The 16,169-nt window shown below is 35.4% G+C and overlaps 1 protein-coding gene across 13 annotated transcripts in view; it reads right to left on the bottom strand.

The window, feature by feature from the left end:
• The window catches only part of BCAS3 (BCAS3 microtubule associated cell migration factor), a 614,170-nt gene that overhangs the window by 290,910 nt on the left and 307,091 nt on the right, over window positions 1–16,169 (bottom strand). For all 13 annotated transcript variants that reach the window (XM_042966194.1, XM_042966193.1, XM_042966192.1 and 10 more), the window contains 3 exons: window positions 11,392–11,516; window positions 9,241–9,406; window positions 7,206–7,306 (listed from right to left, as the gene is read on the bottom strand). In XM_042966194.1, coding sequence (XP_042822128.1) covers window positions 7,206–7,306; window positions 9,241–9,406; window positions 11,392–11,516 — 392 coding nt within the window. The remainder of the gene's footprint in view (window positions 1–7,205; window positions 7,307–9,240; window positions 9,407–11,391; window positions 11,517–16,169) is intronic.

Raw genomic sequence — 16,169 nt, 5'->3', positions numbered from 1 at the left:
ACCAGTAAATTGCTATTGGTACAATCCACAGACCTTATGCAGATTTCATGAGTTTTGTATATTCAGTTTTACATACACTCATTTTGTGTAAGGGCATGTATATGTTTGTGTAGAGTTCTATCAAATTCTGCCATGTGTTAATTTGTGTGACCTCTACTACAATCAAGATACAGAACTATGCCATCACTACAAAGATCGACCTAACCCTTTACAGCCATGTTCAATATCTTCCCTTCTATTTTGTCTCTAAGGCCTGGTCAACACAAATCTGTTATTCATTTCTAGAATTCTGTCATTTTGAGAATGTTATATAAATGAATTCTTTTTTTTCTCTTGGTGCTTTTAAGATCTGTAGTAAGCAAACTTCCGAGACTGGCTTTCTCACTTGGCATAATGTCCTCGAGATTCAGCCAATTTGTTGCATATATTTACACTTCAATCCACTTTTTTTTTTCTTGAATAGTATTCTAAGATATGGATCTTTTCTGCTGTAATTTTCATTCAGTTTAAAATAATTTCTAATTTCCCTTTTGATTTCCTCTTTGAACCATGTATTATTTCGAAGTATGTTGTTTAGTTTCCAAATATTTCTGGATTTTCCAGAGATCTGTTATTCATTTCTTATTTAATTCTATTGTGATCAGAGAATATATACTTTGTATGACTTGAAAGTTTTTCAATTTATTGAGACTTGTTTAATGGCTCAGAATATGGTCTATCCTGGTCATTGCTGTGCACTTGAAAAGAATGTGTATCATACTTTGTTGGATGAAGTATTTCATGTAGTTTGATATTAATGTAGTAACTCAGGGTTTCAAGTATGTTTCTCCTAAGCAGAATATAGTTGGGGCTTATTTTTTTATCCAATTTTAAAAACTGATTTTTTATTACAACATTTAGACCATTTATACCTCATATAAGTACTGATATGCTTAGGGTTACATCATCATGCTTATCTATTTTTATTTCCTTTATTTCCTTTTATTTTCTTTCTTGGTGTAGGTTGCTTTTGGTTTCATTATATACATCACATGCATTTCATTATATACATTATATAAATTTAATTATATACATCAAAGTTTGCTTTCAAGTGATATTATACCACTCAAATATGCTATAAAAGCCTTAGAATAGCTCCATTTCCCACACTCCTGGCCTCAATGCTACTGTTGTCATACATTTACACACACACACACACACACACACACACACGCACACACACAAAGACTACAATACATTATGTGTGTGTGTATTTTAAAGACTACAATACATTGATACTATTTTGGGGTTAACAGTAAATTTTAAAGAGACATAAATCATTACCCCAAAACCCTGCATATTTTGTGTTTTAACCACATTCAGTGTTCTTCACTCCTTTCCATCTAGTATCATTTTTCTTCTGCAACTTCCTTTAACATTCCATACAGAACATATCTATGGCTGATCATTTTTTGAATTTTTTGTATATCTGAAAAATGTTTATTTTGCCTTCCTTTTGAAGGATCTTTTTGGGGAAGGGGGACAGAATTCTAGGTTAACAGTTGCTTCCTTTCAGTACTTAAATCTGCCATTCTTATCATTTTTGTCTAGGTATGTAACATCTTTTTTTTTTCTTCAGCTGCTTTTAGACTTTTCTCTTTCTAAATGATTTTGAGCAATTTGATTATAATGTACTTTTTGGTATGGTTTTCTTCAAGATTCTTGTGCTTGAGATTTATTGACCTTCTCAGATCTGTGAATTTATAATTTATATCAGATCTGGACATTTTTTGATTATTTCTCTTGTCATACAACCCCTCCTTCAGGGACTCTGCTTTCAAGTGCAGGTTATCCTACAGCTCAGTGAAACTGTTTAAAATACTGTTTTTACTGTGTTTCATTTTGGACAATTTGTCTTGGTCTATCTTCAAGTTCACTAGTATTTTCTTCCATGATTTCTAATTTATCTTCAATCTTATCCAGTACAACTTTCACATGTAGGCTTTCTTATCTAGAACTTTGATTTGAGTCTTTAAAATTTCCCATGTCTCTGCTTAACTTTTCAAACATATGGAACACAGTTGCAATCACTCTTTTAGAGTCACTATTCCTGACCCTGTGTGAGCTGTAGGCACTGTGCCCTCTGGGACTCTCTGGTGGTTGTTTCCTTGGCTTCTGGTGGTTTCCTACAACCACCAGTACTGTGTAGAATACTAGAGAAGGACCCTCTGCAGATGTTCAGAGTTCACATTCTGTGCAGATCCATTCTCTCTGATGGCTTAATACAGAAAATTCTAGTTAGGAGTTAGCAAACAGTAAATAGGTAGTGCTTTGTGGGTCATTATTACTCAACTCTCTGGTTATAATTTTTAGGTGGCCAGAGACAACATATAAATGAAATGGTATGGCTGTTACAGGTAAACTTTATTTATGATAATAGCTCATAATACTTTGCTGGTAGATGCTCTTCCTTGGTCTTACTGGACTCTCAGCTCTGTGTCCTCCCTCTGTATTTCACATGGATCCCCCCTTCCCCCCCCCCCCCCCACTGCAGCACAGCCCAGAAACTCTTTCAAGGCAACAAATGGAGGCAGTTGTAAGGCTTGCGTCGTTTGTTTCCCATCTGTCAGGAACCACTGTCTTTCTCTTTTTAAAATGTTTATTCACTTTTTGAGAGACAGAGTATGAGCAGAGCAGGGGCAGAGAGAGAAGGAGACACAGAATCTGAAACAGGCTCCAGGCTCTGAGCTGTTAGCACAGAGCCCAATGCGGGGCTCAAACTCACAAACTGTGAGATCATGACCTGAGCCGAAGTTGGACACTTAACCGACTGAGCCACCCAGGCACCCCAGGAACCACTGTCTTTCAATACCTGGTATTCAGTAACTTGAAAACAGTTGTTTTATATATTCTGTTTTTTGTTGTTGTTTCAGGAAGAATGGTACAACCCAAATGGAACTTTGAGAAATACCCAATAAAAACATTATTTTCACACACGTAAAATTTTAAATCCAATTGAAACATATATATCTAAAGTATATATTATATGTTTTAACCATTTTCTGTGTTTCTCATTCCTTTCCATATGGTCAAAAGTTCTCTCCACCTTTCCTATAATGCTTGTAAAGGTAGAGGAAAACAATCATATCCCAAATAAAACAAAGAGAGGTTCTATGGATCCCAGTTACCTTTCTATTGTGTATCAAGGCTATGTTTCTGTTGAATGATCTCCTGTTCCCATTTAACCAGGAAAATTCAATAAGCTTACGGAGGAACTTCTCATATACCCATGGATTATCTCAGAAAGAAGTTCAAAGTCTGACCTCCCCCCAATAAAGCTAGTTAATGTCAGCAACTTAAAAATACTGCTGCTGCCAAATTACCTGAAAGAAAAGGAGGAAACATTATTTTTCCCCTAAATAAAACTTTCCCAAATCAACTCAATAAGTCCTATCTTTAATTTATAATTTGGGAAGCACTGAAGCAGACTAAAGAAAAAGCTATTGTCTATTTTGGGGTCATATTCAAAGCAAGATGATATTTGTTAGTCTCTTCTAATGCTTATCTTTGTTTTTGGCAAAGTAATGCACTGAAATAAAGTGCTTATTTCAGAAAAGGTAACTACAGTATGCAATTTTTTTGAAGGGAGAAAATTTTTTTTGTGTTAACACAAAAATTACTAATTTCCTCTGCTATAATCTTTTTATAAACTGTTCCCAAGATTTCTTATGACCAAAGCAAAACATTTTTTTCATATTAGATTCTTGACTTTTACCTTTACTGAGCCATACTGCAAGATTAGATTACCAACGGTACATTCATTTTACACATTTAAATTAATCAATGTACTCAAACAATTTGAATTTGCTGATATTTGACTTCTGTTTTACTTACTCAAAATGGTAATTTCCTATGGTTCAACCTAATAACAAAGAAGACATCTCCACCTCTGTAGAGTAAGGAGCATTCTGGTATGATTCAATTTCTGATAGACCAAAACACCTCAATTTTGCATCATTCCCATTCAATTAATACAGGTGGGAAATGTGACTACAGTTAAGAACACAACATTTGGAGTTTTTGCTTCCTTCAGTTCAATGTTAGGTGAGAAGTCTTTAGTGTTTCAGGCAAGTTTCTCTTCTCCTCCCCCATCAGTCACCCTTTTGCCACATATGCAGAACTTTGTTTATCAACTAGCAGTGTACTTATTATGATTACAGGGCTGGAAGGGGAGTGGGGATTCCTTGCTAAACATCCTGCTCTCCTACTCTCTTCTCCCTGAGACAAAGTCTCTTTCCCATTTCCATTTACATCATACTTTGTCTACTATTATTATAATTTCCGGAGTTTGTACAAGTCTGCTTCACTTGATTCACAGATCCAAATACAACAAAGAAAATGTGTGTGACATCTGAGACGTTTGCAGTAGAGTTTTCCTCCAAATGGTTGTATCTGAAAATACTTTGAGTAATATATTTATCAATTTTTCAAGTTGGCAAATAAGAGGTAATTTCCAATATGGTTAGGTAAAACAAAAGCTTCCCAGCATCAGGTATGGTATCCTTGTGTTTTAAAAGGTCACAACATCTTCTCAAATGGTTTCAGTAAGAGGAATTGGAGAGAAAGCAAGAGGGTAATAAGAATGTCTTCTTAATGAGGCTCTAACTTGCATAAAGGAGCCAACAGATGGGCAGGTAAAGACATCCTCTCTAAACTGGCTCCAGCATTGCTTTTCCAATTGTTATTTCAGGCTTTTATTCCTCTGACGCCGATGTCCATCTTTTGCATATTTAATTGCTTCAGTCCTGTAATACATGGGCATGTCCAAGGACTCTCAATCAAACAGACTTTCTTTGTGTAAGAAAACAGGACTTTAAAATCAGGCTAATTCTGTGTCCCTACCATCAATGTAAAGAAGTAGTATAATAATTATTACAAAAATACTTATCTCCTAGGTGTTTTTATACCCTATTAAATTATATCTACAGTGACATTTCACAAAATCAGAGAAAACAAATTAATTATATTCACCATTTGGAAAACAGATATTACAACATGGCCAGTACTGCGTAGTCAGAATAGGTATTTCATTATTAACTCTCTGAAGTCTATTATTTGGAATTCAGTACTTTTGAGACAAGAAACAAAGATAAAGAGTGGTGCTTAAACTGTTTTACAGTTTTTACAGAACTTCAGCATCCCTTCATTGACCATAATAACACCTTTATTAAGAGCAAGTGTTGTTATTAATATTTTACACTTATCAAATTATTGAGAGGTGGTTTGGTACTGGAACTCGGGCCTTTTTATCCTTGGCCTAAGCTAGTCCATCTGGAATGGTCTAACATGAAATGCATTTATATTACATATTTTAACTAGAAACTGTAGAATCATCAGTGACTACTTTCTTACAAATTATCTCTAATTCTTTTCTATTCCAACGCTGCAACATCTCACAGGTTTGTCCTGTCTTCTCTGTAATACAGACATAATTAAAGCCATCTCACCTTGCTCCAGGGTCACCGAGCCTCCACACCCCTCCCCTCCTCTGAACCTCCCATTACAACACTGCCAGAGCGATCTTTCTAAAATGCAGTTCTGATGGTGTCATTCCAACGCTTGAAAACATTTGGTGGTTTGCTACTGCCTATAGTGGTAGTTCTTAAACTGTGCACCTGGGGATCTCTGTAACTCGAAGAATTAGACAAAGGTGTTTACAGCTGTTAAAATCAAGTAATGTCAATCAGCTTAATTTGCCAGGACACAAAAATCAAGGGACAGAGCTGCATTTGGTTTATGCCCCTATCTTTGTCTTATATATCTGGGACTTGTTACTATTTGTCTATGGAACACAATAAATAACAAAATATCAGAATAACAAAACAAAGAAAACCATTATTAATTCTGAGTCAACTCTTCTTAATTCAACACTATTTTCACCACTGTTGAGAGGCAGGGAGAAAATGTTCTCCTGATTTTCATGTGATATTATACAAATTACATTTTTTTCCCAATTCAAATGATAAAAATTAAATACATGCTTCAATAACCTAGAACCTAACAACTTTTATATCTTCTGCTTCTTGAACCTGAAAATGACTTACCACACCCCCCTGTGAGGGCTTTAGCAACTAAAGTCATTGCCCTCACAGTTCACTAATATACCCATCTCATTTTATTTTACTTCTTTATTAAATGCCTGTCTCCTGCATTAGTGAAGCAACATATTCTTCATGTTAAATCACAAGTGCCTGACACACAGAAGTAACTCAGTAAATACATGCTGGAAGAATCAGTGAGTTCAATTTTATAAGAGAGCAAGGCTGCCAACTATTTGTTACAATTATGGAGTTTCAGAAATTTCAAGGAAAGTCAGTAAATTTTCTGTTTCCAGTGTAATATGTAACACATTATAAACATAAAATAAAATAGTTTTAGAACTATTTTACTTCATGCTGCATAAAACAGCCAGGCAAGATAGTAAGTTCAATACAACAAAACTCCATTAAAAGCATGTCAATGTTGATTCTTTAGGAAGTTTCTTAAAAATACAGTGCTCATAGCCATCAAGTGAAATTAAGGATCCAGTCAATTCTAAAAAATTAAGTTATAATTGTAAAGAATTTTTAATTCTATGAACATAAACTGGATAATAAATACTAAACTGTCTTTCTATGTCTCCCCTGCAAAAAACGCTGTTTCCAGTTCATTGTACATTTTTCCCTTACGCGAAAAAAGACCGTGGATCAATCTCTATAAATGTTAGGGCTTAGATATGAAAGTAAACAAATAAATACCCCATGGAGTTGCAATCATTGCTTCATCGTTCCAAGTAAAATCCTACAAAAAGAAAAACCTGCTGATACTTTCATGGTGAGAAGTGCTTTTTTTTTCATGTCAGAAACAGATACCAAGTTTTATGAAGTTTATTATATCCTAGTATCTTAATTTAAAAAATAAAAACTCTGGAGACCATCAGATATACCCCCCATGAACTTATATAATTGCAGGAGTATATCTCATGGCCAAGTAATATGAATAGAGGCATACTTAATGTGTGCTAAAGCTTATGGTTTACTTTTATATTAAATTTCTTATTTGCCTCAATCTGATTGTTTACAGCCTATGGGCCAGTGGTCATATGCATGGCTGCATTAAAAGTCAGCATTTTAAGATGAAATCTCAAAATACTGTATGGAAAATAAAAAACAATGAGAACTACTTACGGCCAGCAAGCAGGAACTGATAATACTGGACTGCATCGGCAGCGAGGAGCAGAGGGTGGTTCGCATTAAATGGTGGTTGCAATTCATTCCATTGAGGAGTTCTAAGGAAACAGCAGAAGAATATTAATATTTAAGCTTAATAGATGGGATGTAAATCACCATCACTGTCACCACTTATAGACACTGATATAAACTCACACTATCTTTGCAATCATTAAAATGAACTTGTTGGAGTGCTGAAACCTGAAATACAAGGCCATCTGCTTAAAAAGAATAAAAAGGTGGCAGGGAGTCATACAGTTAAGTAGAGCTGATATTAGTTTAATGGCAGAAGACCTACTAACAGCATAGACAAGACATTCAAAGCACTGGACAGAGAGGGAGTGTAGAATTCAAATGTCAAAACTAAGTAGTTCTAATTTTACTTCATTTTGGACAACTGTTAGAGCTCACTATTCAGAATATGTGTATATTTTAAGATAAAATAAAGCAGGTAAAGTGGTTTTTAAAAAACACCATGCAGTTAAATTAATGGTTGACTTATTACAGACTTAATTAGTATTTGAGTTCCAAAATAAGCCACTTATTTCAACGATAGTGCAGTAATTTTAATTAGATCTGCCTGCTCCTAAATAGCTTGATAAATAAGATATTGATCAGATCAATCTAGTCCAGTAAAGTAGTAGTAAGAATGCTGGAGCCTCCCAAAATCAATATAAGAATATTTTAAATGTCAAAAGGAGAGGCTTATTTTCAGATCCATTTTTGTCTGTTTCCTTCCGTACCTGTCAGGACAAATTTTTTTCTGCCTCTTCTGTACCACTGTACACTAAATTGAACAGGTATTATTCTAGATTTTATTTCTCCCTCTTTAATACTTGCTTATAAAGATTCTAATGATCACGTACTTTTTAGAAGGACTCTGACTCTTAATAAACATTTCTACAGTGCTTAGCCATTATATCCTGGGGAATCGCTTTAAAAGGAAACCTTCCAATCTATTTATATTAGTTTCCAGTCCCCTTAATGGCTGTTCCAATGTACTGTCTATTTTCAGTGAACATGAGAATGGAAACAGAGGAAGCATAAAGCTCTATCTGTGAGACAGAAAACAACCCAAGTCCTAGAAAACATAACACAAAGATGCAAGGACAAAGTAATTCAAAAGGTGGCATATAGTAAAGACAACTGAAAGCATATGATCACACAAAAATTTGTATGTGAATGTTCTTAGCAGCATAATTCATGACAACTAAAAAGCAGAAATGTCATCAACTGATGGATAGACAAAATGTTTAAACAAATGGATACAAAATGTGGTATACCCATGCAGTGGACTATTATTTGGCCATAAAGAGGAATGACACATGTTACAACATGGATGGACCTTGAAAACATTATGCTAAATGAATAAAGCCAAATGTAAAAGGTCACATTTTGTATGATTCCATTTATATGGAATGTCCATAGTGGGGAAATCCAAAGAGAAAGTAAATTGTGATTGTCTAGAGCTGAAGGGTTGGGGGAAAGTGGGGAGTGACTGCTAATGGGTACAGAGTTTCTTTTTGGAGGTGATGAAAATTGATTGTGGTGATGGGTACACTACTGTAGGGAAACCTACTGAAAATTCAGTTTAAATGGATTGTATGTACATTGTATCTCAAAAAAGGAATTACTGATAAATGCAACAGCAGAGATGGATCAAAATAATTTTGCTGGGTGAAAAGCAGTAAGACAAAAAAGAGTACACACACTATGATTCCATTTATATAAAATTCTAGAAATTATAAACTAATCTCTAGTTGCAGAGAGCGGTGATTGCCTGGGGTTCAGTGGGTGAGGTAGGGATAAAGAGGGGCAGGAGGGAAAGACAACAAAGAGGCAAAAGAAAACATTTGGGGGCAATGGATATTTTATAATGTTAATTATGGTGCCAGTTTCACAGACGTATACATATGTCAACTTTATCAAACTGTACATTTTTAATATTTTATACTTCAATAAAGCCACTAAAACAATGGAAGGAGGCACTAACCTAACCAGAGTCCAGCTGGCTCGAGGTGATGTCATCACTTCCAGTGGGGTGTCATCACTAATCTTGGGGGCAGTGCTGAGTGGTCGTGGCTCCATCATGTGCTCCACTAAGGTCCCATAGCAGCTAATAATGTAGAGAGATTCAACGACAACTTGTTTGGACTGATCTATAAACAGAAAAAGGGAACCTGGTTGTGTGATAATGGCATAAAAGTAGCACAGCATAAATTTTATAAGTTACTGACCTTTCAGAGGCTGAAAGAGACCTTTCTGAGGCTGTTGAGAGAAAATACAGCAGGAAATTTTTTACATGGTGCCTGCTCCCTGCCTAAAGGTTGCCTCTTGGAAGTAGATGCTAATGAATATGAGAATCTCTGTGCTATCAAAATATTTTTAAATCTTAAGCAATTAATTTCAAGAATGTTGAAAATATACCAAAATTCTAATACAGTGAAACAATATTTCAGTTTTTTGTATTTGTCTGCAATGTAATTTGTTCCACATTACAAAAAATGAATGACATCAGGTGGGACAGGGAAGGACTGACTGGAAAGGAACATTGTATGGACTAAGATTTAGTTACAAGGGATGTACTAACTCAACTGCATGAGAGGCTCTCTGTATGCCTAAATTAGCCTAACTTCTCCTCTACTTTCTCTCAGAAAACTTTGTCTTTTAAATCTGGATTAAAATCAACAAATGAAAAACATGCAAGTCCTCCCCCTCCCCCCAAATCCTCTTTCTTCTTTCCTCTCCATGGGATCACTGGCCCCTATAGTAAATGAAGACCACTCATACTTTAAGGTCAGGTGCTGAATATGGATTTAATCAAATGACTTTATAAGGAGTACACATGTCCTCACGACCAAAACAGGTTTAGTCCTCTATCTTGGGTTTTACAGTAAACCTAGGAGCATATAAAATCACTCATGAATGCTGGGTGGGTCACCTTATCTCCATGCCAGAGGAATCAATTACAGCTGATTTGAGAAAATGGCTAACGACCAGTCAGTCAGACATAAAGGAGTAGTAAGTTAAAAGGGTAATTAGAACAGAAGGGAGAAGCATTTGAAATCGAGTTTCACGGAGGGTTTTAACTAGTAACAAAAAGTCATTTTGATAGCATCATTAAAACTAAGGAGGTAACAAAAAAATAAAGATGGGATAAGAAAATGGAAGGCCTGCATACTTTACTGTATCCTTTCCCACTTAGGCAAGAAACCTGCTGTGCCTGAGATCCTATTTCCAAGGAAAGGGTCACAGAAAGGCGATAACAAGGGAGAGGGCTGATGTCTGACTGCCAGTATTAAGTGTAAAGCAGAGCCATTTTGCCAAGAACAATACAGCCTGTGGAACACGGCAGAAAAGTGCCTCGCTAACAACTCAGTTTCTGACCTACTTTAATAGTGCTAAAATAATAAAGACAAAGTCTTAACACTCAACATTAAATACCTGTTCCATGAATGCAGGCCCTCTTCTACACAAGAAGGAATAATACACTAAAACTATAATTATATAAATTTTAGGTACTGATCTTGGTGACTGAAGTAGGGATAAAAAAAAAAACTATATAAATTCAAAGAAGCAATGGTTACTGTAAAAGAGGACTCCTATTTCTGAGTGGGAGACTGTTTTTATCTTAATTTATAACACGACAAAGTTGTCGGTAGTTTTTGGTTTGTTTTTTAAAGTCAAGACTGAGCTTTAGAAAACCTGGGTTCAAACTCTGATACTATCACCTCCTAACTGGTGCCTTCAGCTAAGACATTTAAACTCGCTGATCTCAAGCTCTTTGTCTCTAAAACAGGGATAACAAGGGTTTTCCTTTCCACACCTCGGAGGCAATGTAATGAAATTAGCTTGTCAAAAATGTAATGGAAAAAAAATGTACAATGGTATGGAATTAACAATGTTGAAGACACTGGTAGACTGTGGCCAACAAAACAAAATACAAATATTCAGATGGGCTAAAAGTTTATTTCACGTTTATAGTGAGAGGATAGCCTTTCTCCTCCATGAGGCTTGAGTAGTTGAGGATGGATATGCTAACTGAATGGAAAATGGATTTAGAGAATACTGGGTCCAAGATTATTCAAGGAGAACCACTATGAATTTTACTAAAGGCAAATTTAAGCATCAGTAAACTACATACCTTTTTCCCTTTTCAGACCTGCATTATTTGCAAACCACGATCTGGACGTCCCAAACATTGCAGCCACGCAAAATTCTCCGCCCATTGATTTGCTGGGTGAAATTTGTGGAGGTGGTTTAACTTTGCTTAAAAAATAAAATTATAGTAAGAAAATTACCATGATGGAATCACAGACCTCAAGACAGTGACATATTTTCTTCAAAATTCTACCCTAAGTATTCAAACCCTTCAATGTGGACATGCATTTCGCCTTAAGTAATAATTGGCAGCGTGAGATTGCGTTCTGCAGTAAAAGTAAAATTAGTTCAAAATTCCAGAGTATTATGAGAATAGTAACTTATAAAAATGATAAAAATTAACTCCTTGACTTATGTGCTGGTGAAATCCAACTCATTTCTTTTCAGATGAATGACATTTGTCTGGAGATTTTAAAGAACAATAGAATCAACATAAACATCTCACAATAATAAAATAGTTTATCATTTCATTTTGATATATAAGATGTGGGATTGACACATCATGTGTGGAAATAACGAGATGATACAGTTGAAAGCACACACCATGTGTGAAAATAACGAGATGATACAGAATGAAACCCTGCAAATGGTCTCAGCCACAATGCTATGCACAGTGAGACAATGAATGGGAAGATCCAGTGCTCTAGGGCAATATTCACTGATCTGCCTATTTGTTGTTTATTTTTTCTTCAAGGGTCTGTGAAAATGATGTGTCTGTTTTTGTTCTGTCCTTCACATATTTGAGGACACATTAAGTAACTGATGTAACTACCATAAAAAAGTACTTGCTTTCTTGTTTTCTCCAATTTAGCTTTCATACCATCAACTTCTAATATCAACCTTTCATCTTCTGTGACTCTTTTGGCTTGGCAAAGACTTCCTCAAAACTCACTGACAATCCTGCTGACCACCTCAGATAAACAATGGTAAGGTTTTCTCTAATTCATACACCAGAAAATAGCCTTGCTGCATATTGGTCAAGATCACAGCCCAGCTGGGACACCAGAGCTCTGATGTTCCTACTCTGCTAGTCAGTCTCCAATGTCAAATAACATTATTTCTACCTTCTTTTGTTCACTATCCTCTATCTCTTTATCTTTTAATAAAGTATGATTAGGTAGAGAAAGATTGGGTTTTGGAGTCAGGAAGAAACCTGGATACTGCCACTTATTAGCTGGGTGATTTTGGTTAAGGTATTTAACTTCTTAGAGTTCAGACTACTAATATGTAAAATACAAATAGTAATGCCTACATCATACGGTTATTTTAAGCGTTTTTTTTTTTTATTGTATTTGTTCTCTAAGTATGTTCCCTGGCTAGTAGTACCACCTGAGAACTTCTTAGGTATGCAAATATTCATCAAGCCACACCCCAACTCTGAGGGTGGGGCTAATAATCTGTGCTTTTTTTTTTTTTTAATAATCTTTTTTTTTTTTTTTTTTTTTAAACAAGCCCTCCAGGAGATTCCAGTGCACGTTCAGGTTTAAGAACTGCTATATTAGGAAAAGTACATAAAGCAATCAGGGCAGTGCCTTCCCATATTATGGTACTCAACAAGCCCTTCCCATATTATGGTAGTCAACAATGTTAACTGTCTTCTATATGGCACACAGCCTTAACCTAATTTTCAAAAACATCAGACTGTGCTTTGGTTATCTCAGTTTCCAGGTCCATATGACACTTGAAATAGGCTTCCACATATTTTATTTCCCCAGCCTTCAGCTCTGACATCTTCCTGCTAGGGAAAGCAAAAAGCTTGGATCAGAGGCAACTGTGATTGGTCTTTTTGGTCTCTCCCTTTGTACCAAATCTATGGCAATGCACATTGCCATATATGAAAAGGCCTCTTCTTTCCATCATTTACATTTCTTAATCACTTCACATCATCACCCATAAAAATCATACCAGTCACAGTCCGACTTCCACTGACAGGGGATAAAGACATGTTTTTTTGTTGTTTTTTTTTTAATTTTCTGTGAGGAAATGAATCTGGTTCTACAAACAGTTTCACAACTTCCTTGTTGCATTTGCCACAACTACAATAATCTACCAACAGGAAAGAAGACACCAGCCCACCCCCTCCTCCACCCCGACCTACACCAGAACAAACATGTACCTTTCCTCCATATCTGGATAACCAACATCAGCTTATCCCTTCTGGTTATGATGCTCTCTGCTGGAATACCTTAGAGTCCAAATTCTACTTCAAAGCCTTTATTTCCATCACTGAACTGCTATCACTGAGCAAGTAAGTTCCTATAACTAGCATCTTTTAGTTCCTCTGGTCATTTTTAACCCTTAAGAGTTTGGGGAGGTTGGAAGAGAGGAGGAGAGAAAAAAAAATTCCATAATTTGTTGAAAGGTGTTTCCAATTATGTGACTATGTGTTTTTACTAGAATCACCATCAGGGAACAATAATACTACAATGTACAAATAAGCTTTCACAGGGACAAATTCAAAGCTCTTTGCAAATTACTGGATGCTATTTTTGTTTTGTTTTTTTTAAGCATGTGGTAAGCAACAAGATAGAATACAAGTGAACAGCATGACACTTCTTAAGAGAGGCTATGGTACAGATAAAATGTGCCTACTGAACAGACTTAAAAAATAGTTGCTATCAGGCCAGATAGTTACCTTCACAACACAGTAATAAAGAGTAGAAATATGGTAGGATATCAACTTAATCTTTGGCCATGCAAAAATATATTCTGTGTGTGTTTTTTAGCTTATTGTCTATTCAGTCCATGACAAAAGCTAAAACTTCTTACGCTTCCATAATATTACACATAACTCAGCAGCTCAGCACACAACTAAAAAGCATCAACATGGTATCATCTTACACAAACTCATCTGCTGCAGAGAGTAAGTATCTTATGATAAAAGTATGCTTAAAATTATGTAAAGAATCATCATTTTAAGTTTTAGACCTTATTTCTTCTTTTTCTTCTGATAGGGTCTTAATAAATCATATTAGTAAAAGTTTGTGTTAAATAAGTGATTAAAAGAGTTTTTATCCCTGAGAATAACTTGCTACCTTGCACATGATATAGTGCTGTGTACTGGGGATAGAGCATATTTGGTGTATATATTCATAGCAAGTCATTTCTATCATCAATCTATATTTGGAATGACTGTGGTATTTAACAAAACAACATAAAAACATGCATGTGTCTAGAAGACTTTCAGAAAAATTAGAAGGAGAAATAATCTGAAGAAAAGGTTACTATTAATAAAGTATTCCTACCTAAAGGGAGAAAATTTAATTTTGACTAACTTTGCTCTTTATCCTAAGTTTTAAAGAGACCAACACCAGGAATTTTGGATGGAAGCAGAAATGAACTTTTCCAAAACGACCCAGAATATTTCTATTGCAAAATAACGTTCTGTTGGCAGAAAAATAAAACACTGAAAAGTGAAACATACATGGAATGAACAAAAGATAAAAGTATTAGTCTTGTAAATCATGTTCACTTTACATTGGTGACCCAACCGTTTTAGAAAAGCATTCCATTACTACCTTTTTTTTTCTTTCTTCCTCTCAACCTCTCCCTTTATTCTGGGAAAAGGACTTAATAAATCCCATTACAAAACATTTGCAAGTTTGGGGTGCCTGGGTGGCTCAGTCGGTTGAGCGTCCGACTTCAGCTCAGGTCACGATCTCGCGGTCCGTGAGTTCGAGCCGCGCGTCAGGCTCTGGGCTGATGGCTCGGAGCCTGGAGCCTGCTTCCGATTCTGTGTCTCCCTCTCTCTGCCCCTCCCCCATTCATGCTCTGTCTCTCTCTGTCTCAAAAATAAATAAATAAATGTTAAAAAAAAAAAATTAAAAAAAAACAACAAAAAAACATTTGCAAGTTTAAAAAGAATACCTCTGGGTGTTTGGAGGCCTTCCTTCATTTATTTATCAACGTATTAAATTGTCTTGATATAAAAAATAAAATTTCAATGTATATGGTGTCCAGAAATTCAATTGTGTTGGTTATGGTTTAAATCAGAAAAAAGCATTCTGATAGAGCTTATGATGGACTCCTTTCTACTGAGAACTCTTGCTCTTTACTCTCCTGAGCCCATCATAAATAACATGTTCAAAAATTAAAAGTAGAATTTGGCTTAATTTGTATGCAGTATGTAAAAGAAAAATGAAGTAAATTCAACTTTTACCATATCGGGCACAATAATGATCATAGAATATCATATTTGCTAAATTTTATACAAGAAAACAACATAATAAAAAGTAAAATAAACATACAAAGAAACAAAAAACCAAAACAAATATGGTACTAAATTTAAAACTCTGGAGTTTACCTTTTTGTCACTCCTTTTTGAGAGACTTAACCATCTAACTGTTAAGTGAGAATCATTTTCACTGCCATCAGAAGTTCTAGGGACATTAACACTATGACATCTTCCAAAATACTTATAGAGACTACTGAAGTTACCCATTGGCTTTTACTGTATTATATAATCCAATCAGATTAACATTGAATTTCTCTTGCCTTTTTTGTTTCTCCACACCCTACTGCAAAGAGGAAAAAAAAAAAAAAGCAAACTAATAATATCTGCTTTAAAATTACAGAAAAAGTATGTCCATCTGGATAAATCTACTATGTCCCATAGAACAGGGCACAAATGGAGTATCTGCGGAAGGCATGAAAAGCAGCAATGACGTTCTGTGCCTTAGTTAGAAGGACACAAGCATGGAAAGAGCTAAATTGAGATAGAAGCACCGTTTCTTTCCTTTTCTAGAACATAAGGGTACACTC

This window comes from Panthera tigris, chromosome E1, assembly GCF_018350195.1.
Source record: "Panthera tigris isolate Pti1 chromosome E1, P.tigris_Pti1_mat1.1, whole genome shotgun sequence".
Taxonomy (NCBI): domain Eukaryota; kingdom Metazoa; phylum Chordata; class Mammalia; order Carnivora; family Felidae; genus Panthera; species Panthera tigris.
This window is presented reverse-complemented; position numbering and strand designations above follow the sequence as displayed.